The sequence below is a fragment of the Miniopterus natalensis genome, chromosome 9 (assembly GCF_054644295.1).
Source record: "Miniopterus natalensis isolate mMinNat1 chromosome 9, mMinNat1.hap1, whole genome shotgun sequence".
Taxonomy (NCBI): Eukaryota; Metazoa; Chordata; class Mammalia; order Chiroptera; family Miniopteridae; genus Miniopterus; species Miniopterus natalensis.
In genome coordinates, this window is record NC_142089.1 from 31,295,054 (window position 1) to 31,321,772 (window position 26,719).

At 52.9% G+C, this 26,719-nt stretch overlaps 1 protein-coding gene across 1 annotated transcript in view; it reads right to left on the reverse strand.

Moving 5' to 3' along the window:
• Positions 1-16,426: 16,426 nt before the first annotated feature.
• GLIS1 (GLIS family zinc finger 1) overlaps positions 16,427-26,719 on the reverse strand; it is a 569,674-nt gene continuing 559,381 nt past the window's right edge. The window contains exons 7-10 of the mRNA XM_087820001.1: positions 24,851-25,004; positions 20,062-20,237; positions 19,282-19,449; positions 16,427-16,948 (exon numbers count right to left, since the gene is read on the reverse strand). Of these exons, the coding sequence (XP_087676127.1) occupies positions 16,791-16,948; positions 19,282-19,449; positions 20,062-20,237; positions 24,851-25,004 (656 nt within the window). The 3' untranslated portion in view covers positions 16,427-16,790. The remainder of the gene's footprint in view (positions 16,949-19,281; positions 19,450-20,061; positions 20,238-24,850; positions 25,005-26,719) is intronic.

Genomic DNA, 26,719 nt, shown 5'->3' on the forward strand with positions numbered 1-26,719 from the left:
TTCTGTGAAGGAAGCGCTTTCTGGGGAAACCAGGGAGGGAGAGCGGGGAGCAGGACAGGGAGGGGAGAGGAGCCGGAGCACCCCCGGGCTTGCCGGTCCAGGCCAGCTCTCGGCCTGAGTCTGACCCCACCGAGGGCTCTGCCGTGTATGCGACATCTTGAAGTGACCTGGACTTGAGGCAAGAGACCTGGGCTTCCACACCTCTTCACCCTCAGTCACTGACTATGGGCTGCCCCAGGCGTGGTGCAAATAAATTCCCAGGCAGCTCCAGCTGTCTGAGCCTATGGGCCAGGCTCCGGCAGCCCGGCGGACATTCTCTGAAAAAGAGCCTCAGGTGTGCCTGTTGGAAGCAAAATCACACCGAAGCCAGGAAGGGCCCAAATCTGGAGAAAAGGAATCCGAAGGAATCTGGGCAGAGCTCCAGCACAATCTGTTATATCGCAGGAACAGGTAACAAAATCCCGTAAGCACATTATTAAGGCATGAGAGTGAGTGGGCTGTGGCGATGGTTGCACAGCTCGGTGCACTGAGAACCACTGTGCACGAGAAGGTGAATTGTATGGCCTGTGAATTATCTCTCAACAAGCTTCTATTTTTTTTTTTTTTTTAATGGGGACATTCCTAGTGACTAATTAAGGCACATACCCCATCCCATGGGATAGACCCCCTACCTTCCAGGGTGCTGTCTCCCAGCGGCGCTGTCGCTGAACTCCCATCAGGCCGTTCTGCCACCCCCTCAGGCGAGCTGCTAGACGCAAGCTCACGGCCACACTTTCTCCCCATTCATTGCGTTCCTGGGTTGGAGGCACTGGAGTGAGGCATGCCATGGGGATGGGTGAAGCATTCTGAATGGCCACAGATGGTGGTACTGGCAGAGTACACAGCAGAGAAGGCAAATCTATACCAGACTCCATGAGGATTAATTTATACGCTCTCCATGATGGAGGACATCCAATATTATCGACTTGCCATCCTTGTGGTTTCGTGGGGAATGGTGCCGTTTGGGTGCCATTGGGCAGCAGTGGGCTGTGTTTATTGGCAGTTTGGGCACACAACAGTAGCAGTGACCGGATCAGCTTTGTAAGGGGAAATCCATGTTGTTGAGCCTGTGAAAAGTCTCTATTCTTGCTGTTATGGACTGAATGGTTGGCCATCCCCTAAATTCATATGTTGAAGTCCTAACACCCAATGTAGCTATATTTGGAGATGGGGCCTCTAAGGAAGTAATTAAGGTTAAATGAAGTCATAATGGTGGGGCCCTGATCCAACAGGATTAATGTCTTTATAAGAGGCAGCAGAGAGCTCCCTTTCTCTTTCTCTCCATGCATACGAAGGAGAGGTCATGTGAGCAGCCAGCCAGATTGTGCCACCTGCAAGACCAGAGAAGAGGCCTCAGGATGAAACCTACCTTGCTGGCGCCTGAATCCTGGACTTCCCAGCCACCAGAGCTGTGAGTAATAAATTTCTGTTTTTTAAGCCACCCAGTCTGTGGCATTTTGTTATGACAGCCTGAGCAGACTAACACACCTGTTGTCACAGTCACTTTTAAAATGAGCCATTGAGCAAGGGTAGAATTAGCTGGGGAAAGAGAGGAATGATGCCCACAGGATGGGTCATCTCATGCCCCTCGTTACTAAGTGTCTCTGCTGTGCATTTACAGGGCACATGAATATCTTCGCACATCACTTATTTTGAGAATCCAGCCACATACCTGCCTCCTTGTCACCAGTTTTCCAATCTCGTTCTTTCCAAGTCCCTGAGCAGCCAGCTAACCCATGGGCTGTCTCGCACCTCAGGCTGTCTCTCCTTCCACTGACATGGGCAGTCAGGTACCAGTAGCAGTTCTGCCCCCAGGAGGATCTCCTTGTACCACCGCCTTTCAGGGCCGCCCCTGAGTGGGACTGGAGTGCAGCCTCCACCCACCTCTGGCTGTGCTGGCGAACCATGTGCGCCCCATGCATAAACCAGGATCCCAGTGGTTTCCCCTTTGCTAACTGGTCAAAGGGAATTCCCCAAAAGAGACGGCAAAGCAGCAGCAGCAGGCTCCACGGGCTGCTAAGTGTAGTGTTCATATGATTTACATGTGCCTGGACCTACTCCGCCCAGTTTCGCGGGAGCATTTGCTTTGAACACGGGGCATGCTGCTGCGCACACCCAGCTTTATGATTGGGAGAAGCAGATAAACCCAGCGTGCTCACTTTCTATGACTGCTCAGCAAATGACTACAGATGTAGTGGCTTAAACGGCACCCATTTACTATTTCAGTTTCAGCGTAACTGTGTGACTGGGTTCTCTGTTCGGGGTCTGGCCAGGCTGAAATCAAGGTGTCGCCAGGCCTGCAATGTCATCTGAGGCTTAGGGTCCTCTTTCAAGCTCTTTCAGGTTGGTGGCAGAATTTGGCTCTGTGCAGGTGTAGGACTAAAGTCCCTGTCTTCCTGCTATTGACTGGGAATCACTCCCAGCAACTAGCCTCTCACTTCATGGCAGCTCACCTCTTCAAAGCCAGCAGGAGAGTCTCCAGTCTGCTATGACAGTCTTACCTACCGTAACCACAGGAGTAATGGCCCCATCAGATTTAGACTCAAGGGGACAGGGTTGGTTATACAGGGCATGTACACCAGGGAGCCGCGTCCCTGTTTCTGGAGCTTCTGACTTTTTCAGGTCAGTGTGAATGGAGGACGACATGCCAGGCACAAGGGACACAAAATCTTTCTGCTTTCTTGACTTTGAAGGCAGGAATAATGTTATGGGGGAAGCACCAGCTTTGGAGCCAGGAGACCTGAGTTCTAATTGTGAGCTTGCCCGCTAAATCAGCTGTGTGACCTTGGTCAAGTCCTGTCTCCCCTCTCTGAGCCTCAGGATACTCTGCTGAGTAGATGGATAGTAGTGCCCTGTCCTAGTATGCTGTGAGGCTCCAGATTCTGCATAGTGGGGAGGGGGTCATTCCTTGGAGTGTGGGAGCCATGGCTTGAAGGGGTGAGAGTGGGGGTGGGAGATGTGGAGAAGAAGCTGGCCCTCTCTCCAGTGGTCCAAGCAGCAGCCGGGGTGTGAACCGGCTGGGTGCCTGCAGGGCTCAGAAGGGCAGGACTGGGTGGTTGGGCCGCTGTGCTCACAGCCCTCTGCCCAGCAAGTCCAATGACTGTCACCACGGGAACATGTGTTTGCCACTATGGGCCTCGAATGTCTTGTAAAACTCACAATTTGTTCAAAAGAGTAAACAGCATGAAAGGGGATGCGGAGCCTTCACCCAGGGCTAGGGCTAGGGGTGGGGGTAGGGGTGGGGATGGCAGTGGGGTGGGCAGGGAGCTGCTCAGAGGCTGGTTTCCATTTAAAGCAGATTTGCAGGAGTTGGTTCTCAGCTTTGGGAAGCCCTGCCTGGTACAGACTGTGTGCTTGGCTCTGGCCTTGGATGAAGGACACAGGCCTCACTTTCTCCATCTATGAAACAGGAATAACAATAGCATTATTCTATACAACATAGGATTAATACACTCAAAATGTTTAGAACAGTACCCGGAGGATGAGCCATTACTCTTATAGGAGACAGACATGAATGCATTTCATGACACCCAGAGGGATCAGCACTGGGGCAGAAGAAGGCTGGGACCTGGGGGACCTGGGAGGCTTCTGGCCAGATTAGAGAGGTGGAAGTTACCTGGAGAAGGGCACACCAGTTTCCTGATATAAACTGGGGACAGGTTAAACAGTGTATCCAAGGGGCATGCAGGCCTCTGTCCCCTTCCTCCACCCAGGGTAGCCTCCTGTAGCTTGTCAGGACCTAGGTCTCCTCCTACCAGCCCTTTAGACACAGCAGGCTGGCCAAGTGCTGGTGGCAAAGCTGGAGGAATGGCCACTAGGGGGCGCCAGGACCCAAGCCAAAGAGATACTCTGAGGAGAGTGTGCTCCCTAGTCTATTTTTAATTTTAATTTTTGTTGTTGTTAATCCTTACCCAAAGATACTTTTTCCATTGATTTTTTTAAAGAGAGTGGAAGGTAGGGAGGGGGAGAGAGGGGAGAGAGAGAAACATCAATGTGAGAGAGACACATTGATTGGTTGTCTCCCACATTCGCCCTGTCAGGGGCCTAGGAACTAACGTGCAACCCGGGTGGGTGCCTTTGACCAGGAATTGAACCTGCGACCCTTCGGTGCATGGGCCAACGCCCTAACCACTTGCACACTGGCCACGGCCTCCCTAATCTTCTTGCAATTGGAAGGGGCTATTAGCTGTAATGAGAATCTCAAAATTTGTCATGCCGGAGGGCTTATGCTGTCCTTGAGAGGAGGCAGGAGGCCCACCTCAATCCCCGGTTCTGCCAGAGACTCTGGGAAAGTCTCCTGCAGTGCTTTTTGGGCCTGTTTCCCATTGGTCAACAGTGGTGCTGTCTTCACTTAGGGGTGTGTGGGAAGTAGAAGCAGGTGCCGGTGCCTCCCCATCACGCAGTGATCCAGTGCCTGGCCCCCCCACCCACTGCCCCGGAGGCCTCCTTTAGTGCTCTCGGTCATGAGGCTGCCTCCCTGCTCTTCAGCTGAGGATGTTTCCACATTGGCCTAACCCTCACTACCCTGTGGGAAGTCAGGGCAGGAGCCCTGGCTGCTGGTATGGAAACTGAGGCAGAGAACTGAATGCTTTCAAGTCCAGCAGGCCTGAAAATGCCCACAGCAGGGGAGGTTGAGCTCTGGGCCTTGGGGCCAGTGCCCTGGGCTCTGTTTCTTCCCCATTTGCCATGCTTCAGGGAGGCAGAAACCCCTGGGACCAGGGTTAGCGGCCACTAATATACTCCTCAGTCCTGTGGAAGTCTGCCAGGCTGGAAGAAGGGTGCCGAGCCCAGAAAAGCCCTGGAGCATGGGCTGCAAAGCTTAGAGGGCCTTGGGGGGTGGAGAGGAGCAAGAATCTGCATTTGTACCAGTTCCCCACGTGGCTGTGAACAAGGGCCCCCAGACAATCCTACGAGAAACCACTCTGTAGGCTCAGGTGGCTTGTCCAGGGGGCACCAGGCTGGACACACCTCCTAGCCCAGCCTTAACCGACTCTGCTCCAGGTAAGGCCCTCAGTGCCACCACCCCTGGTCCAACCTCTGAGAGACTCACAGCATAAAGGGAAACATGCCCACATACAGCAGACGATGCAGGATGCTGTGACCAGTGCTGTGGCCTGGGAAGCTAAAGAAAGAGTGTTCCACAAAGAGGGAACAGCATGTCCAAAGACCTGGAAACAAGAGACATAACTGAAAATAATGGGGGCTGGTGAGAGAGGAGGGTGTGATGGGAGGAGGGTCAGGGCTGTGATGTGGAGGGGCCTGAGGCCTCACTAAGGCCTTTGAACTTTATACTGGGGATGGGGGAGCTTGGATGTCTTAATTGCCCTTTTACTTGAAAGTCCCTCACCAGCTTGGGGGCTCCCTTGCTGATTAACTTCATGAGCTCTCCTCTAACAGAGGCTCTGGCATCCCCCAAACATTACACCTTAGTACTGAGCTGCCCTCACCAGTGTGCAGATTGGGAGGGGGGCAGTGGAGTGGGGCGGGTGGGAGCTAAGATTGCAAAAGTAGGTGGTGGGGGGGCTGGAGGGGAAGGGGGAGGGCTGGGCAGGGAGCAGCTGATTTGTTTTAGAGCAGAGGCTCTGGGCTGCTTTCTAAACTGTAGCATCAAAGGCTGCATGGAAACGTGTACAGAATAAGGTGGAATATTATGGAAATTGTCTCCTCTGCTTTGTGGCCTGGGAATTCACGGTCATCGAGAAGAATTTCCCCTGGTCCCATATTTCTCCCTCTTTGAAATAAAGCTTTTGGATCAAATAAATACAAGTTATGGTCATACGGTTCTTCTGAACTCAACTGGCTTCACCAGCCATAACATAAATGGACTGAACTTTTTTCAAACTGCTCTTCCAGCAGTGGTGGAGGGTCAAGCTGGCTTGCCTTTGAGATTCTATATGATAACATTCTAGTTTTCACCTTTCCCGTGACCATTGCTTATAGTCATTGGCACCTGAGAACCACCTGGCCCTGGGGGACCCAGCTCCTGTCCTGACTTGGCTGCACTAGGGTCTTGGGCATGCACCTTAGACTACGGAGCATGTGTCTTCACCTACCAAGAGGAACTAATTACACTGACTGCTCACTCATTTTTATTTTTCTCAAAGAGATACAAACATATTGTTTCAAAAAGTGAATTAGTATACTATGGGCTGAGAACCAAAAGGAATCAGCCCAGTCTCAGGCAGCCCCAATCCCAGTTACACTTTCCGGAGGCAGCTGCATTCAGCCCCTGAAGCTGTTTTCTTCTGTGTTCACTTTCATATTTCAACCTAGAATTCTAATTGCTGTTTCTCCGCTCCTCACTTTGAGATAGTTTCCATTGGCTTCCTGGGGAGGGCGGTGATAACCTTTCTTCCCACGTCCCCGCCACTTCCCTGTTCCCCAAACTCCCAGTAGTTAGAGTACATACATTAAATAGATATTCATTAAATAGATATTCTTGCATTTATGTTATCACGACTGTGTAAATATGTACAAATCCAAGTACCGTACTATATTCTGGTTAGTTTCTTTCTCTCATACTTTTACCATTTGTTGGAATGAATAATTCACTTGTTTCTCATTTGTCTAGTTTCCTGTTCTTATTGCTAATTCTTCCCAAACCCTTCCAATACCATGTAAAACACCTCTCTCTGTCTCCGTGTCATCAGCCACCTGCCAAGCGCATCGGTGTCCCCGGTTCAGCTCTCTGCCCCCTCGCCCTGCTGCACAGCTGTCCCCTTGGCCTCCCCTTGGCCTCTCCTCTCTGGATTCCTTGTTGGCAACGTCAGATGGTTCCCCTTCTTGCTTTAATTCCTCCGTTTAGCGGAGCTCATCCTCCAGTAACTTTTTGAAAAATACTGCACAAAAAATATTTTTTCTGTAGTTCTGGCATGTCTGAAAATCTCTTTTACACTCACCCTTGATTAATAGTTTAGCTGGGCATAGAATTCCAGGTTGAAAACTGTTTTCATTCAGAATTTTTAAGGCTTTTGCTGTACACTTGTCTGTCTTGCTGCGTTGCTCTGAGAAATTCAATGACATTTTGATCCATGTCTCTGTACTTTCTGTTTCTTTTTCTCTTCCTCTTCCTCCTGCCCTTTGAAGGCTCCCTCCTTTATCCCTGGTCTTCTGGAGTTTTCAAATGACATGTCCTGGTGGGGTCTTTCGTTCACCTTTCTACTGGGCTCTTAGTGAGCCCTTTTGAGGTGGATGCTCACATCCTTCTGTTTGGAAATTTTTCATGTTTCTTTGATAACTTCCTTCATTTACAGTAAAACCTTGATATGACAGACAAATTTGGGTGAGGGGGTGTGTCCATTAAAGCCGAAAGTCAGTTATATAATTAAGTAGGTTTTCCAAATGCGCATGTTAAAAAATTGACAATTTAGTTTACCTGCTTTTACTTATGTAGACACGTTTGTGTAATAAATTAAGTATATATGAAAAGTTTAATTTCACAGAAGTTTTCTAGATGTGTTACAGTAATTTTAAATTTATACTGAAATTTATTACATATGTTGGTGAAATTACTACAGTGTTTTTTCCAACATATGGCCTGTTCACTAAAATTGTTAAAATTAACAGTGAATTAATAACAAAAAAAACCCCCTATTATTTCATTATAAGCAAATCTTGGTTAAAATTAAAATTTAATTTTAATTTTAAAATTAACAGGGTGTTAACTTACACATATGACATACAGATCGGAAATCTTTGTCCATTAAATCTGAAGTCTGTTAAATTGAGGTCCGCAGAATCCAGGATCTACTGGACTTTGTTTCTGGAACTTTTATTTGTCAGATATATTGATCCCCTGGATTGATCCTCAATCCTTATTTATTTTCTCCTGTCCTCTACTTCTATATCTTTTTGCCTGCTCTCTGAGAGATTTCCTGGACGTTACCATTCACATCTGTCACAGGTCTCAGTTACCTTGTTGGTTTGTTTGCTTCAGTTTCTCTCAGTTGCCTGCATTCTCTGTTTCCTCCAGGGTTTTTTTGTGTTTGTTCCTGGTGATCCTTACAGGCACTAAAAACCAGTGGGAAGCTGTGTACCTGATGGGGGTGGGGGGGGCCTAACGGGGTGACCTGGTGGCAAGTCAGCTTTATTAGGGGAGGCTCCCAATGCCTATTTCCAGAGGCCTGTCACTCCATCCTTCTGTCCTTTGGGGGCTCAGCTGCTCAGGGTTTCCGGGTCAGGACCCCTCTGATTCTGTGTCTCTGGAGAATCTCCTAGTCTCCTGCGAGGGGGCAGAGAGTGGGAGGGGAGGACTAGTTAGTGGTCTGCATGGGTTGGGAAAGGGGTACTAGGGCATCTATCAGGTCCCACACTGAGTTTCCACCAGCCTCCTTTTTTAAAATCCGCTCCCCACCCCCACCTTCCTTAACATCTGGTGCCTCTGAGTCCTGAGCAGTTCTGGGGCTCCGTGGGAGACCCTCTCACATCTGGCAGTGCGCCCTCCACAGACACTGAGCTGCTTCCGCCCGGCTAGCTCAGGCTCCACTCCCCCACCAGCCACTGGCTCCTCTCCTGTTTTCACGGTCATTTTTAGTCCTGTACTGTCACCTTAATGGAGTTTCAGGAGGAGATGAGGTCAATGCTTATGTCCGGTCTCTCTCTACCATTTCAGTTAGACTTTGCTTGTGTCAGGCAATCAGGGGAAGCCAACGAAACATCATCCTCATTATAACAGCTAATATTTATCCAGTGCTTGCTCCATTCCAAGAGCCCTGTTAAGCACGTTACAATGTATTATTCTCATGGGATTCTTACTGCCGCCATGTGAGGGCAGACACAGATGTGCAACTGGGCTCAGATCTGTGGGTGACTTGCCCAAGGTCACCCATCAAGACTACCCAAATTCCCCGTCAGGAGCCAGAGCCCTGGGTGGTCCCGGACCTGACCCCTCCAGCCTCCCTCCCTCCCCACCCCTGCCCGCTGCCGGGGACTGAACTGTCCTCAGGGCTCTGTCCCCCGTGCTCCCCTCTCACTTCCACACCTGTGCACAGGCTGGGCCCCCGGAGAAGGCACGAAGGGCACTGGGGGGAAGCTTGCTTGTAAGAACAAGGATTATCCAGGGTCCAGGGGCAGCGGCGAAGCCTCGACGCACCTCCCATCAGCCCTGGTCTGTAAGACGCCTTTCCAGGTGTTTTTTTGTGGTTTCTCTATACACAGGACCCTTTCCATTAATTATTCTGCTTTGTATAGAAGGTTTGCTTCAGCCTGTGCCTGAGATGTACACCCTTCCTGGACATACCTTTTTTGCTTTTTTAACTTGACAAGGGCTGGGTTTTTGTTTTTTAAAAAATAATTAGTGCCTTACCTGTCAGCTTCCTGCCTCTGAGGTGAGAACGCTGACCACACAGGGACACGGGTGCACACGGATGAGAAACGCAGCGTCAGCGGGAAAAATAGATTAGTCATTTAGTGCAGCTGCCAAGACAGTCACTTAATTGGACTGCATGGAGTCTGTCACCAGAAGGACAAATTCAGCAACAGCCTCTCAGTGGCTTTATTGAGATGTAATTTACATATCATGCAATTGACCCATTTAAAGCGCGCGACTCAGTGCGTCTAGCATGCTCACAGAGACCCCACACCCGTTAGCAGCTACCCCCAAGCCCCTCAAGCTCCCATTCCTGGACAAACAATAATCTACTTTCTTTCTCTGGAGATCTGCCTCTTCTGGACATTTGATATAAAGGGAATCACAAAGCATGTGGTCTTTTGTGACTGACTTTTCCCCCTCAGCCTGTTTTCAAGGTTTGCTCGCGCTGGGGCAGCACTTCTCCTTCCTGCTGAATGGACATACCGCATTTTGTTTATCCATTTGTCAGCTGACGGACATTGAGTTGTCTTTGCCTTTTGGCAGTTACCAATAACACTGCTATGAACACTCGTGTAAGATTTTGTGTGGACATATTTTCATCTCTCTTGGGTTTTTCTTCCACCTAACAGTAGAATGGGCAGGTCAAATGGCACATCCACGTTTAACTTTACGGAGCTGCCAGGCTGTCTTCCAAGCGGCTGCCCTGTTAGGTCCCACCAGCGGTGTCTGCGGGCTCCGACCTCTCCACTTCCTCCCCAGCACTTGTTGTCTGGCTTTTTGAGGACAGTCATCCTAGTGGGTGTGAAATAGTATCTCACTGCGGTTTTGATTTGTTATTAAGTATTTTATTCTCTTCAATACTATCGTAAATGGATTTTTTTTCTTAATTTCTTTTTTGGACTGCTTATTGCAAATGCATAGAAATTCAATTAATTTTTGTGTATTGGTCATATATCCTGCAACCTTGCTGTATTTATTTATTAGCTCTAATAGTTTTATTGTGGATTTCTTAATATTTTATTTATACAAGATCATGTCATTTGAAAATAGAACTAGTTTTACTTCTTTTCCAAACTGGATGCCTTTTATTTTGATTTCTTTGCCTAATTGGCTCACATCTTTTGAGAGCCACAAGCTTCCTCAACCTCAGTTTCTCCATCAGTAAAAATAGAGCAGTGTGTGCCACATTCCAGGCCTCTCTGGGGCATGTAACCACTTGTAAAGCCAGTTCCATGGAGACAGCTGCACAGCACACGGTGCCTTGCTCGGGAGGGACTGTGTCCAGGCCCCAGGAAGCCTGTGGCCCTGGCAGTCTGCCCCTCTCAGGACTTAGTGACTTCACCTGGGGCCTACTCTCCACCTCTGCCCTTTGCTTTTTAATAGGAGACCCCACCTCACTTCCCTGGGCCTCAGGTTGCTCAACACCTGGTGGTGGAGGCGTGACTGACGGGATAAATCTTAGGTGAGATTAAAGGCCGAACTTCTGGTGAAAATACAGCCCCCCTGGGCGCAGCCTTACCTGGTTTGCAAAGTAGATCTGCTCCACTACAGCTCTCTATTCCCCAGGAGCCAGGAGGGCTGGTGTATGGTTCCCATTCTACAGATGAAGAAATTGAGCCCCAAGTGTGAAACAATTTGCCACAAGTCAGTGGTAGAGACAGGTTGTAAATGGGGTTGACACCTGATCCTGCGATCTCATCTCAACGTGGCATGTGCCCCTTTCTTTAGGAGTCTGGAGACAGCAAACTGCTGAGGTTCAGAGGTTGGCCAAGGGCTTTGCAGTCAGGAGGACACTAGTCCAAAACCTGGCTTGGCCATGTGTGATCCTGGGCAATTTCCCACATCTCTCTGGCTGTCAGTTTTCTCATCTGTAAAATAAGCTGGGTAAAGATTAAACAAGTTACACGTGTAAATGGTCACCATCAGCGTCACCTCTGGGCTGGAGAGGCCATTAGAGGTTGTGCAGTCCAGCCCTGACCCAGTATCAGGACTGCTTCGTAGCTCCCTGACCACTCCTGCTGCACACCCTCAGGGATGGGGAGCTCACTCCATTCCCAAGGAGTTGTCCTGCTTTAGAAGACTCTGCCTTTCAGAAATATGAGATTTGGTCCCAGCCTGCTTGGGGAGGGGTTCTCCCAACATAGTCAGCTCCCTCTCTGCAGGCACCCTGCAGAGTTTGGGATTTGGGTCAAGGTCCCCTGAGTCTCTTGTGCTTCCCGGCACACCTCCAGCACCTGCAGCCACCCTCAGCAGACCTCTCTCTGTCCTGGCCCTTGTTCTGTGTAGATTCTTACTTGTCACTGGCAAATTCACCCATACAGAGAAGCGTATATTAAACCCCAATTGTGTGCCAGGCCCTGTTGCTGGGCACTGGGGACACAGGGCTACCAACATGGTCCCTGCTGTGATGAGGCAGTCACAGTAAAAGTGAACTCGGGCCCCAGATTTGCTGAGCTGAGCCTCCTGTGCCCATCCAGGCTGCCAGGCCAGCAAGATAGTCCCAGCCTGGCAACGCTAGGACCACGTCAGTTTTTTCTGGAAAATTTCAAACATACACAAAAATACAGAGACCAGTATAACAAACTGCAGAGAATAGTATCGCGGGCTCATCCTCCAGTTTCGGCATTTTCAACTGGAGGTGAGGCCTGTATACACCCCTCTGCTCCCCCACCTCCTCCAAATTAAGTTGAAGCCTGGCTGGCTGCTCCAGTTCTTTACTCTGCCCTAGAAATCACCTGGGGGACTCAAGTCCAACACCAGACCTTGCGCCCTCAGCCCCACCCTCCTGCACAGATGAGCACATCTCCTTGGTGGCAAAGCCCAGCTCAGGGCTGCCTGGAGGCCCGTTTTCTCGCTGGCCTCTTGCTGGCCCTTCTGCAGGGTTGCTTGCACCACGGGGCCCCTGGGAATAAATCGAAGAACTTTGGCTCTGCAGCCACAGGGCTGACAGGGCTGGCAATTCCTTCCCAGTTCATGTTCAACTTGCGTTTCCCTCCAGAGACAGGATCACTTAGAAACCTATAAACCCTTGGCAGGGCTTTCGGCCCAGGCGAGTATATAAACCGGGACTTGTAAAAGCATAATGGCCCCCTCTGGATGGTGGGGGAGAGGGGTGTGTGCCAGAACTCCTACGGACCAGTCCTGGTCATGTAAAGATCAGCAGGGGCAGGGGTGGGACTGGGGCCGGGGGCTGCCCTGGAATTCCAGCTCTGCCCTCTCTTGGTTTCAGGCAAGTCACCTCTCTGAGCCTCAGTTCTTTCCTCTGTGGAGTGGGGCGATCACGCTTACCTCACAGATGTTGTAACAACATCACGTACGTCTGTAGGAGTCATAAGCATGGGATGCAGTAGTTCTTCAGGTGACTGACAGGATGAAAAGAGCGTGGCTGGGCACCAGGAGGCCCGGGTTCTCCACTGCTGGTCACTGGCCTGCTCTCTAGCTGTGGGCCCGTCTCATTTGGGAAACAAAGGTTGCACAGGGCGACCAGTTCACAGGTACTTGCTGTGGCCCCCACTGTGCATGAGGTGCTATGCAGACAAGTCCTTGTTTCCCCGGCTTCCGCCTCTCCTGCTCCATTGAGGTATTTAACAAACAGGCACCGGGCGCCTGCAGTGTGCAGTCAGCAGCGAGAACAGATCAGGACCTGCCCCCATGGGTGTACATCCCAGTGGGAGCTTCTCGATCCGTTCCCTCCACAGCAGTGGGAGGGAGGGGGCGTCCTCAGGTATGAATCTGCCAGGCCTCTCCCCACTGCCCCCTTGCCTGGCACCCCATTTCTCATCGGTTTCCTCCCCCGTGAAGTGAGAGGGGTGGATGTGGTGGCCTCCAAGGGCCCTCTCAGCCCCCACAGTCTGGGTGTGGGTGGGCATGGGGGGAACACAGTGCCAGAGGAAAAGAGAATTGGGAGGCAGAGGGAGTCCCTAGAGGGCAGATCCAGGTATGGGGAATCCCTGTGCCCTGCATCAAGGGGACCGTGGGCCTGGCCATGAAGGGCAGGAGCAGAGATCCTAATACTCGTTCACCCTAAGACCAGTGGCAGGTGGAATTCAGGCGGAGGAGGGGTCACCCTGCCCTACGGCCTCTCCCACCAGCACTTCAGCCCTCCGCTGCCCCAGCCACCAATGCTCTGTGTCACCTTGGGCAAGGGACTGTCTACCTCTGGGCCACAGAGGGTTAGGGAGACTGAGCAAAGAGGAAGCAAAGAGGCCAGTAAGGGGAGAGAGAAGAAAGATTCCTTATTTTGGATCTGACCGTGCAGTTGAAAGAGGGCAAGAGAAAGAGGAAATGGAAGAATAGACAAAAGGAATGAACTGGGAGGGGTGGGGAGAGGGAGGAAGGAGAGATTTGGGAGGGGAGGAGGGTCAAAAGGGTATCAGCAGAGAAACCGCGAGACAGAGACAGGGAGGGCAGAGAGACAGAGACGGAGACAACCGCAGGGGAGCGAGAGGGAGAAGCGAGGGAAGGCAGAGAGGCTCTGGAGACCAAACGGGACAGGGAGACGGAAGGTGGGACTGGGTGATGGAACACAGAGGAACAGGGAGACAGAGGCAAGGCAGCGGGGAGACGCCGGCCTCGGCCTGGGCTGGGCAGACTGGGGCCGCAGGGGCCGCCTGGAGCGTCTGGCTTGGAAGGGCAGCGTGGGCACCTGGTCGGCCCGGGCGCTGTTCCTGCACCTGGGTCCCCCCAGTCTTGGCCAACACCCAGAAGCTCTCCGGGTGAGAAATACCAGCCCCCTCCACCTGCCGCCCAGCCCTCTCAGCCACGCCTCCTGCCAGTGAGGAGCAGTAATCACCATGCCCCCTGGGATGGTACGAACTCCGGCTGCAGTGTCCCTAGCAATTGTCAGAGTTCAGGAGGGGCTGCGGTGTTTTCTAAGTAGTGGACTAAGAGAGCTCTGGCTGGGAAGGAAGCTGAGGTCCAGTTTCCCCGTGGGACCTAACCAGGGGCCCTGCCCGCTGATGAGCTGAGCCTAGACTAGGAGGGAGACCAGGTGGGCTTCAGAGCGTTGGGGCGGGGGGTCCAAGTATGTCAAGAGGAGGAGCGGAGGCTCAGAGGCCCGGCGGAGGGGCACAATCACATTTCCAGCTCTGGGGCATAGCGAAAGCTAAGGCTTACTGAGGCTAGTGTGCCGGGCTCCAGGCTAGGCGCCTGCCTTCATCTCCTACTCACTTGTCTGTCGTCTCTCTCTCTCTGTCTCTTTGTTCCTCTTTGCCTTTGTCTCCTTTCTCCCTTTCTCTGTCTCTCTGAAATTAAATGGGATCCAACTGCTGGCTCCCTGTGTGTTCTGCTCATGGATCAGCCCTTTTCATTATTAACAGAAATATGTCCTCATTGTACAGCTTAATTCTGCTTATCTGGAGTGGATTAAGTGCTCACAATGACATGCAGTATTGAATCCTGAGCATCCCTGTTAAAGGAATTTTGCCACAACCTAATTAGTTCCATAAAACCAGTGGGGGATGGGATGAGGGAGCAAGGGAGCCCGGGTGGGAGTCAGGAGCCCGGGGTCCTCAACCCAGATGCTGGGACTAACGTCCGGTTAGTCCCGCCCCGAGGGGCTCGCACAGGCACTGCTCTGGGAGGCTGGGGCTGGGAGAGGAGGTGTGATCCAGGTCACCCCCAGTCTTCAAGGGGTAGGCAGTGCAGTGGGTGAGAGCCTGAGTGCTGGAGCCAGAGGCTGGGGTTTGAACCCCAGCTCTACTACTTGAGGCTGTGCCTTACTTTACCTTCCCTCAGTCTCTGTATCTGAAAAATGGAGTAACTGTCCAAACAGCCCTCTAACTCGGGCAGTTGAAGAGGGTGAAGAACAGGGTATCAGGCAGAGGAGGGGAGTGCAGTGCCCTGACTTCCCTGAGACTAGGCTGTGCGGAGAGGGCCACCTGGGGAACCATCAGTCCCTCTTCTCCTCCATCCCATGCTAAGCTCTGCCTTGGCTGCAGCCAGCCAGGAGCCAGAGGAAGGGAGCCCCAGACACAGTCCCCACGGGTGGGCCTGGACACAGAGAGGGGTGGAACATGTACCTGGGGGGTGAACAGGCGTTGGAGAGCTGAGCCACGTGAAGCATACGCAGGACTGACAGAGTTGCACTCCCTCGGTTAGGTGTAGTCGGGGCCTCCCTGGATTGTGGGGAGGGACCAGGTTCTTATCACCTGGTTCTTTCACTACATGGCTGGGTGGCCTTTCTGAACCTCAGGTCCTTCTCTATAAGGAAGGGGTTGCCTAGATCTTTCCATCTCACTTTGCCTACCTAACCCAGCTATGTGCTACAAAGAGGGGATAAAAAAATGCCTTCGACAGGGTTGTTAGGAGCACAGGGGAGGGCCTGGCACACAATAGGTACTCCATAAATGTGATCTCTCTTGAGGAATTTTTTCTACCAGGTGACCTTCAGGGCAATATGGTGAGATGCAATATGGTGAGACACTGTCCAGGGTCCCTGCACAGGTCTGGATGGTGGGCCTGTTCCCGGTGCTGGTCACTGGGGAGGGAGACAGGGAGAGGAGGGCGGCAGCCCCATGGGAGCCTTGGTGTCCTCGAAACTGGCCTCCTCCCGCCTCCCTGGCCATTTGGGCTGGGGTGAGGCTCTGCATGCAAAAGGTGCTCTTTGCACCCTGGGCCATCTGCAGGGACCCTGCCTCTTCCCCTTGCCTTTGGAGGCTGTTTGGGCTCTGTCCCTGGGAGGCCCTCTCACGGCCTGCCTGCTTTATCCAAAGCTACACCAGAATTGGAGCACATTTCCCACCCACTGAGAGGTCAGTGCAGGTATCCAAGGTCTGGGTCAGATGGATCTGGGTTCCAATTTCAGTCCCAGCCTTGGCCATCCTGCCCACTAACGGGGATCAGCCTGTCTTTCATTGAGGCCCTGAGACTAGTGTGGGTGTCTACAAGGCTCACAGCATGTTGGTGGGGCCACGTGACTCAGGCACCTATCCCCACCGGGAACCCAGGGCCCGAGCTGGTCTCCAAGTGTTGTGAGCCCCCCATACACTGCTGCACATGCCTCCATTACACACCCCTCCACCATCCTCCTGCTCTCAGCCTCTAGGCTGGACCACTAATGCAGAACCAGGCCCCCAGTCTCATTTCCAGTTTTTAATGTTTTTCTTGTAAAACCAAAAATATAAAACTGGCAGGGGAATGGAAAACAAGTTCTGTACACTTTATATACACTATACACGAGGTCTGTGATTTTAAAACAATTGGGGAGGGAAAAGGAAGACACAGTCAAGGGACTGGCACAGGCTGTGGATCCTGCTGGCACCTCTGAGGGCCCAGCTGGGGCTCAGACGACTGCTCCCAGCCAGTGCTGGGCGGCCGCAGACCCAGACCCTGCATGTGTGGAGAGCTCCGATCTGGCTGCTCAGTCTGGGTGCAAGGAGGGTGGGAACACACTGGGTGGGCAAAGTGGGAGAGGGTGGACTGGTGTGGGCAGGGCCTTCCTTTAGGTGTCCGTGTAGATGGAGGGGATGTGACTCAGGCAGTGGTCAAAGGCCCCACTGGGGAAGAAGCTGCAGTCCTCAGGGCCACTGGACACGATGTCTTCAGATGGCTGTGGTGGCAGTGCTGTAGGGCAGGAGGCCTCGGCCAGAGCCTCGTAGCCTGTGGGGGTACAGGGTTGGGGCTAGAGAACTCAGGGTTATGCCTTGTCATCTTTACCTAGCTCCCAGACCCCACCCTCCTGCCCAGGGTCCCTCAGTAGGGCCTGATCTGAGTCCTCTGCCCTTCCAGGTTGGGACTGGGGACAAGGGGCTTGGGAGGAGGTGCCCGAGGCCTTGCATTCCCAATGGGCCCAAGCTGGGGAGATAGGCACAGGCTGGCTTGGGGAATTCATCACCCAGTTCTGGGCTGTGGGGCAGACTGTGGGAGGCAGCTCTTGCCTGGAGGGGCTAGTCTCCTCCTGGCAGATGGACCTCAGCCCACCCCACTGTTTCAGGTTCCTTCACCCCGCCAAACAAAAGAAACCCAAAGAAGGGACCAACACTCACTGGGCACTTAGTAAGGGCTTGGTGAAGCCTTATCTCACATAAGCTTCACAACAATCCTGGGAGATGGGACTCATTATCCCATTGTAGAGCTGAAACGACAGCTCAGCGAGGGCAATACACCTCCCCAGGTTCAGTGGGAGAGGTGAGCTTCAAACCCAGGTCCACCTGGCTCTTCCACTGGACATGAAATCTCAGAGTGGAGTCCTCAACCCGGGAAGGGCCTGGAGAGGTCGCCTTATCCAGTCCCTGCCCTAAGGACTCTGCCTGAGCTGTTGACATGAACTTTTGCAGCCTAAGACAGGTGGGCCTCTGTCTTCCCATCTGTGCAATGGGATCAGGCTGAACTATTCCTGAGGCCCCAAGGTGCCACCTTGTTCAGTCCTGCGTGGTTATTCTCAGTTTGGCAGAGGATATGTGGGCAGCTGAGCAGGGCCTGGAATGGGCACTGGATGCTGGGCTGCCACCCATATAGCAGGGGACAGGGGAGGTCAAAGACCCCCTTGCCTTGCTGTGGGGGCATGAAAGCCACCTCTCAACCCCTCAGAACTATTTATTATTTCAGGCCTTGCTGCTAAACCAAGAAATCCCACCTTGGGCTGGCTGGGGGCTGGGTGGAGGATGGGTCGGTGAGAGCTAGCAGTGCTGGGGACAGTGGCCAGTGCCTAATCACACACCAATCCATGTGCTCTCAAACATGGTACACACCTACCCTGTGACTGTGCACATATGGTGCATGTATGTGACATGTGTCCACCCCAGACATACTTACACCACACTTGAACACAGTCTGTGTGCACAGACAGGGTTACAGGATGGGGAGCACATGTGTGTGTACATGGATGGGTCACATGGGAACACAGGTGTGTGCACAGGTGGGGCATGAACATCAGCACAAGCATAATGTGAGCACATGTGTGTATACATGAGCACATGTGCCCTGCAAGCTCCTTACACACTCATGGGGCTCACACTGCCTGGAATCTACCTGTGCCGGCCCCACATGCACACACACATAGACATGCTCCACAGACACGTGAAGAAAGAAGACATACATAGACATGGGAGCATGTGTGTGAACAGGAAACATGGCCCACAGCTTTGTGTGTGCTTGTCTGTGGCCTTGGTGCTTGTCCCTATGTCTTTATGCCTCCAAGCCCAGCTGCCCAAGGGGCTTCCAGAACAGGGTCTCAGGCTCCCCTCTGTCCCAGGATCCCCACATCCTGCCCTGGCCTTGTAGCTTCCAGCTGGACCTGGGCCCTGGGGCTGATCTGGGGCGGGGCTTAACTTGGAGAACTCAGGGAGGGTCCAGCCCCACCCATCTGTGCCCCTTCTCCGACCAGGACTGGCACTGCTGGCCTGAGCCTGACTGGACCTTGGGCCTTGCACGGCCCTCCCCTCTCACTGGGCTTCTCCACCCCAGCCAAGGGCACTACCTGGGGAAGGCGCAGGGCCCTGTAGGGGACACAGATGTGGCACAAGAACAAGCATGCCCTCCAGGCTGTCCCTTCCTAGCAGTGTGGCCCCTCTGGGCCTCAGTTTTCTCATCTGTTAAATGAAGATCACTGTTTGTCTCATTCTCTGCTGGATCCCCAGGGCCTACAACTGTGCCCGCACATAGTAAGTGCACAGTAAATATTCAAAGGGAGCATCAACTAGACTGTGAACTCCAGTCTGGTTCTTCTCCATGTCCTCAGAAACCTGCCAGAATCCAGACATATGAGCTGTGTGAGACTGTGGGGAAACACGGACTTTGGGTCAGGCAGGGTGCAAATCCCCATTCTGTGGGGTCCTGGGACCTCTCTGAGCCTTCCATTCCCCTCTGTAAAGTGGGGATGACTCTGTCTCATGTGGCTGTCCCAAGGCTGTGGGACAGCGGGCATATAGCACCCAGCACAGGTTGGGCCTTGGTGGGCGTTCAGGGAAGGGAGTCATGCAGGTGGGGCTTACCTGTGGCAGGCAAAGGTGCACTGAGGCTGTGGTAGCCATTGGGCCGCAGGGGGTTGAAACTGTGGGCCTCTCCAGCCAGTCCGTCCCCACTGGTTGCTGGCTCGGCTATCCGGTAACAGTCGCCATAGGGGAAGCAATTCTGGATGGAGTGGAAACTGCCCTGGTACCCTGAAGAGGGAGGCGGCAGGGGCTGCATTAATGAAGGAAAAATGCCCAGGGTGGGGAGGAGACTGTCTCTGCTATACTGTGTAGCCTCCACTCCATGCTGTCCTATCCAGGCATGATGGGTGTGACAAAGAGGGAAGCCCCAGGTTGGAGAAGGTGCCAGGGGTCCTGGGCCCCTCTCCCAGCTCTGCCCTGCACCAAAGGGAGTGGGTGACACCTGACTCAAGTCATTTGTGGCTGATGAGAGTGCTCTGGGAGAAGGGACTATAGGTCCTCCACCCTCTTCCCCTCTGAGATAACCAATCACTCACTGCTCCTCCAAGCAGCAGGCTGTTCCCTGCCACTGCTGATGCTGTTCCCTCTTCTGGGAGAGCCTTTTGATGCCTTATCCATGGAACAAACTTTATCACTCACCCCTCAGAATGAATTTCCTCCAGGAAGCGCCCCTGACTAGGTGTGTTGGGTCACCTGACTCAGGCTTCTTCCAGTGTGGCCCTCAGTGTCCGCTATCGCTCTGTTACCCACCTGCCTCCTATAGGGCAGTGTCCCATTCCTCTTGGGCACCCTAGCAGGAGTCGGTGTGTGTACAGGAGAGGGCCCCCGGCCAGAGCTTACCTTGTGGGCTGGGCAGAGGGGGTGGAGGGCTCTGGAAGGGCGGGAAGGGTGGCTTGCTGGGGAGCATGGGGAAGGCCTGGCCCCCCGGAGAATGGCTCTGGGAGGATGGTAGTAGTGGTGGTGGCCCAAGCCCCTTCAGTGGGCTGACCATGGGTGAGAGGAGGCCGGGTCCCAACCTGGAGAAAACAAAGACAGCTGTGAGCGGGATGGGTTCTGGGGGATGTGGGGGCCAGAAGCATGGCTACCGTTGCTTGCTTCCCTCCAGCAACGGTGAGCTCACTAGATGATCTCTAACTTGTGACAGAAGGTTTTATTTCTGATTATGGTCAAACTGGAATGAAATTTTTAAAATCTTATAAACATTAGAGCCCCCAGAAATCAGTAAAGAAAAACTCCTGTTTTTTAGGACTGATAGCAAGGAATGCTGGTTACAAGCATAACCTTTGGAGTCTCAGAACTGTGTTTAAAGCCGTATCTGCTCTCACTGGCCAAGTGACTTCAGGCAAGATGCTTAATGCCTCCGAGCCATGGCTTCCCCAAAGGGTTGTTATGTCTTCTACGTGACACGCTGCATCTCTTATTACTCAGGGCTAAATACCAGCCACTCCTGCTGGATCCCGACCCTAACTACATGCAGCTCTGGTGCCTGGAGCATGAGTCCAGGAACAGTCACAGTGAAAGTCTCAGCAGTTCCTTAGCAGGAGACCATCCCACAGCACTAACAGTCACCATTTCTTGAGCCTCTGCTCCACCTTGTGTCCTCCCAGATCAGAAAACCAAGGTTGAGAGAGGTTGCCTAAGTTAGTCTGGCCACACAGCACTGACATACACAGTTACAGTGAGAGTAAAATAGATAAAGCAATGTAGACAAAGTACCAGTATGATGTCAGGTACATTCTCAGCCACTCTATGAATCATCATGATTATCAAGATGAAGGGAAGGAAACCTAGCAGGTAGGTCTGATGTCCAAGTTGGCCCCATGCCCTGCACAGTGCACTTTTAGTGACCTCTGTGTCCACTCCTGGCCATCTCTCCTGCACTTGCATACATCCCGTGATGGGGCACTCATCGCCTTCCCTGAGGGGATGCAGGCCTGTGCTCGGGAAGCTCATGTTCCGAATCAAGGCTGCAACGGTGAGCTATGCAGTCACCGGAACCCAGCAGAGCCTGGGTGGGCCATCTAATGGGACTGCACATCACCGTAAACCAGGTTCCTTCCTTCTGCCGTCTTCCTAAGGGGTGGTGGCCTGTTCACAGGAGTCTAAATGACCGTGGGCTCAGCTGGACTCAGGGACTCTTGGGACCAGGCTGAAGGGTCCCAGCTTATAAGCATGTATGTGCAACTGCGGAAAGAGGGAGAGAACTTGGGCTCCATTTCCTTGTTTGCATTTGTGGATTTTTTGGACCAATCACATTAAAATTCACTGCAAACTCAATGTCACAGCTCCAGGTGACCTTTGCAGGCTAGCGTGTTATCCTGGCCCACCTCCAAGACATGAGGCGTTAATGGGACAGATCAGTGCCTCTCTGGGGAAGCAGGACTATCTTCAAATGGGGAAAGGGGATTTGGGGAGAGATTGGGGGGCTCCATGTCTGTAGCTCTGTCCCTGTCTGCTCCCTCCAACCTGGGCATCCCGCCGCCACTGCCCTCCACTGTGCTGTCCACTCATGTCTGGGACCCTCACCGCTGTGAGTGCCCTGAAGGCGCTGCGTGCCAGGTCCCAAGCCCAGCATACAGCACCTGTCGGCACAGCCTCCTTAAGTTAATGACCTCATCGAGGCTCCATGAATGAATTATCATCATTGTCCACAGTAATATTTTTAGGCCTGTCTCACAGGGCCATCAGGTGGGCCAGGGTCTTTCGCTGTGCTCTATAAACTGTGGAGGGCTGTACACAAGCTGTGTGCCCTCATAACCAGTTCTCCCGGCTGGGCCGGGCGGAGGCGTGGCCAGGAGGTTGAATCCTCCTTCGGGCATGCTGGGTGGTTCCTGCCTGCCTGGCACCCACACTGCAGCTCATCCCTGATTTCCTGCGGGACCCCTCCTGTGTGGAGAGCCAGGTCTCAGTCCTCTGTGACGTGGTGCTCAGCCCTGGGCCTGGCACACAGCAAACAGCTGATAAACACTAACAACAGGTTTCTGAATTGCTCAGCTACAAAACCCAGAGATTAACGGCACTGCAGAATTAAGGAGAACCAGATCTGAAGGGGGAAAAACATGCGTTTCCAAAGTTTGTTTTTCCTGTCTCAAACCTGCCATAAATCCACATTTGCCACCTTCACAGCCAGTGAAATTAAACAGAACACGCTCTCTCCGAGCAGACGTGAGGGCTGGGGTTACGCTGCTCTACCTGAACCCTTTAAAAGGAAAAAGATCATCTGGAGCGCCTCTTCTGAGTCATGCAAATGACTCCTAAATCAAATATTTTTGCTCCAATTGGAACCTATAAAAATTAATATGAAACCTCACTGGCCTGGCAGACTTAGGACTTCATACCTTGTGCTGGGCCAGGGTAAAATACCACCCTATTTGGCGTCTTCTCTGAGCCAGAATAAATAAATTTGGTCATGAAGTCAGGCCCTCTTAGCATATTTTTGAGTGAATCAGATAATTCTGTCAGGCTATTTAAACGTCCCAGCAAACCGCTGGGGAACCGCGAGTGGCCTTCCCTGTTGACTTTGGCAGGAAGGGGAGGCTGAAGGCCTTCCCCCCACCTCTTCTCAGGGGTTGAAAGAAGAAACCCATTCAAGCTGAGCCTGGGCCTGGTGTCAGGCGTGAGGGCCCCTCTCTCCTGCAGCCCAGAGGAGCCTGGGCGCCTGGTGGTGGGGATGACTCGAGCCCGGGCTCCCGCAGGCGCGGGTGGGCAGGCGAGCCGGGGGTCCGTCTCGGTCTTGTCATCACTCTGCCTCTCGTTGCAGGAACTCTTGACGGGCACTTACGCAGGCGGCAGGCAGGTGATGAATGAGGCAGAGCAGGGCGCACATGCCCGAGGGGGAAAGGCCTCTGTGGTTTGTTTTCTTTGGTTGGAGATGTTCTGGGCTGGTGGGTGAGCAGGTGGCCTGAGCTGGTGGGAGGGGGCTGGTGTCCATGGAAGCTGTACCAGGTGACACATACGGTGTCAGCACATGCAGGGATCTCACCACCTCCTCCAGGAGGGCACTTTAATGCTCCCTTTACAAAGAAGAAACTCAGGCTCCGGAAGGACTTGGTTCTCTGGGTTCCCCTTTGCACCTCGCCAGGCTGCCTCTTGGTGGTCCTTCATGCCCTCACCACCAGTCTGCCCTTGCTCCATGAATGGCACTTCTGCCCACCCAGGGGCTCCCCACTGACAGCCCCTCCTCTCTCCACCAGCCAGAGATTCCCTAAATCCTGCTTGTTTTATGTCACTAATGCCTTCTGGGGGTCCTTCCTGCCCACCCAGCGGCCCTGGCTCACGCTGCCATCCACCCCACATCCGATGCTGTGCCCCACAGTCTAGGCTCACACTGCAGGCCGCATGTTCTCATCCCCAGACCTGACTGCATTACTGCTCAGCGCCCTTCACGTAGAGTCCCATCACAGGTCTTGTGATCTGGCCCCAATGACCTCTCTCTTGAGCTTGTCACCCCACACGAAGATTCCAGTGTTCCAGAACACACAAAGCTCTCACCACACTTGCCTTCACTCCTGCTGCTCTTTCCTCTCAGCCTCCACTCTGCTAACTCCTACTTAACCTTGGAGGCCCGGCTTAGCATCACCTCCAGGAAGCCTTCCCTGCCAGCCTCCCCCACCACGCTGGGTTCTCCTCTGGGCTTCCACAGTTTCTTCTGCTTCTTTCTCTCAGAGTGCATGTCTGTATAGTTAATCTCTGCAGGGCTGTCCCTGTCTCCTCCTCTTGGGGTTCTTCTCCAGGGTGGGAGGTCATCAGTGGTGCAGGGCCTGACCACACCAGGGGCTTAAATGGACTTTGAATAAAAGGGTGAGTGAGTAGGAGGAGCAGAGTTAGGGGCCCTGGAAAATAAATTGGTAATAAAGCCAGGTCAGCCCCAGGCATAAGTAGGCCAAGACTGCGGCCTTGGGGAAGAAGGTCAGGGGAGGAGGAAGGCTCTGGAGCTAGGCCCTGGGGGCAAGTTTAATCAAGTCCTGCTGGAGATAAGCAAAAGTGGCAGGGAGAGCAGGAGGCAGGGCAAGGAAAACAGATTTTGGCAGCATTAGAGGCCAGCAATTAGCACATTCACCATTTCCAACCAATTAGGCAGCCACAAAGGGAACCACATTGAATGCAGGAAGAGGGCACCCCTCCCTACAGTGATCCTACAGTAAGTAAGGGCTCCTGGACAGTCCCACAGGCCCGGCAATGGGTCACAGCTGCAGTGGCAAGAGGTGGGGCGAGGCCCAGGTGGGCATCTCTGGAGTGGGCAGAGGGTAATCTGTTTACCAAATGCAAGGAGCGAGCCAAAGGGAAGCCAGGGTGAGGCTCCCAAAGAGCCCTGGGTGTGGCAGCCCAGAGGCAGGGGCTGGGTGAGGACACAGGACCACCCCCACAGGAGAGGACAGCTTACACAAGGTGAGGCATCAAGAAGTCCAGGAGGCAATATCATCTACCTGGTAGGGTTACTGTGAGGCACCAGAGAAATCGTGCACAAAAAGAGTTTGATACAGACGTAGTACATAGTTAAGCACTACCTAAATGTTGGCTATTTCACGATTAGTAACAACCATTTATTGTGAGGGACGCCTGCCCTCACCTGCCTCCCATGCAGGTGCCCACTTACTGCCTTGGAGGAGGGCTGGCTTGCTGTACATACCCATCCCTGGTGCTCTCAGCCATGGGCAGAGGGGACAGATGGTGGGAACTGATGGTGGCGTCCAGTGGGTGGTGCCTGGAAGGGACATCGTGCGTGGAGGGCAGAATGCCTGGTGCAAGTCCATTATGGGGGGTGATGGAGCCAGGATACACGCCTGCAGGGAAGCAAACAAATATCACTGGGCTTCAGCCACTCCCTAGAGATGGCTGTGGACGACCCAGAAGCTGTGTGCCTGCTACAGAGAGACAAAGACAAGGAGGGGAACCAGGGAGGTTGTGTTAATAGGTTAGGGGCCCAAACAAGGGAGAGGCGATGGATCCACTCTGCCTTCTTGAAGGGCTGTGTGCAGAGCTGAGGCCGCCCTGAGAGCAGAGGTCTGACAAGGGCTGTCAGAGGTCCCGTGTGTGTGTGTGTGTGTGTGTGTGTGTGTGTGTGTGTGTGTGTGTGTTTTTACAGGGACAGGAGGACTGTATGGAGCAGGCTGCCTCAAATCTCTGGGGCTATTCTGGGAAAGAAGGGGCTTGCTTTGTGTGTCTGTGTAGCCCCAGAAGCAGACAGGGATCCTGGAATGGAGAGAAGCAGGCTGTGGCTAGGCCAAGCTGCTGTAGGGTAATGGGCTGCCTTTGGGAAAAATGAACTCCCCATCATCCCGGAGATGTGCGAGCAGAATCTGGATGTTCAGTGTGAGGCGTTCCAAAAAGAGGACGATGGAGCTAGCTGATGGCAGGCCAGCCTGGGAGACCTCTGAGAAAGGACGTCACGGACGAGTGAGCAGGCTGCACACTGCACAAGCGTCCCACCGAGGAGAGGGGTCAGCTGGGCTCTAGTTGATTCTGAGCCTCTAGAGACACCTGCAGGTGGACACCACTTTTTATCACCTTTTACTCCCAATAGCCTTACCCTGGTTAAGAAGGTAACTGGGCACATGAATCAGATGGGCACTAGGTCAGTCAGATCTTGCTCCAGGGGCCCAAGTGAGGGCCTGAGTGTAGTTGCTGAGAACAGTGATTCCCAAATGCTTTCACCAAGGAACCCCAATTAGAGAAGAGAATGAACCCCTCTGGGACTGGAGCCTGAGTGGGACATAGCAAGGGCTGCAATTTTTTGATATTCCTATTTTATCTGAAAAAATGGGGCCAAATTTATTTTTTTTAATCCTAACCCGAGGATATGTTTTTTTATTGATTTTAGGGGGAGTGGAAGGGAGAGAGAGAGAGGGAGAGAGAGAAACATCTGTGTGAGAGAGAAACATCAATTAGTGGCCTCCTGTATGCATTTTGAGGGGGGATCGAACCCACAACCTGGGTATGTGCCCTGACTTGGAATAGAACCCATGGCCCTTCAGTACAGGGAATGATGCTCCAACCAACTGAGCCACACTGGCCAGGGCAGTGAGGCCACTTTTGTACCCCTTCTTTAATCTGGCCATGTTTATTTGACTTTTAGTAGAAATTGACATCATTTTCCCAGAAACCAATTCATCATGTTGATGCCCTGGGAGGACTCTGTGGACCTGAGGGCAGTGCCCAGAGCTGTACTGATGCTGTGTCAACTCTGATTAGTCAGAGCTTACGCTGGGCCAGCTGTTACATTTTAAGTATCAATCTGGTCATAATGGACCAGACGCCATGCTTTTTTATCACCTCATGAGGACCACCTGAGAAGACATCACACTCTTTCACGGATGGGGTAAAGGAGGAACTTTTACTTCCTTGGCTGTTTAGGGTTCCAAGGCTAGCCCATCCCAGGCTGGCCCCTATGGCCCAGGCCTGCAATTCAGGGAGCTACTACAAGGAATGGAGCAGGGCTGTGGTAGAGATTGTGGTCTCAGTGCCTCAGGTGGCATGGCAGGGAGCAACACAAGTGAAA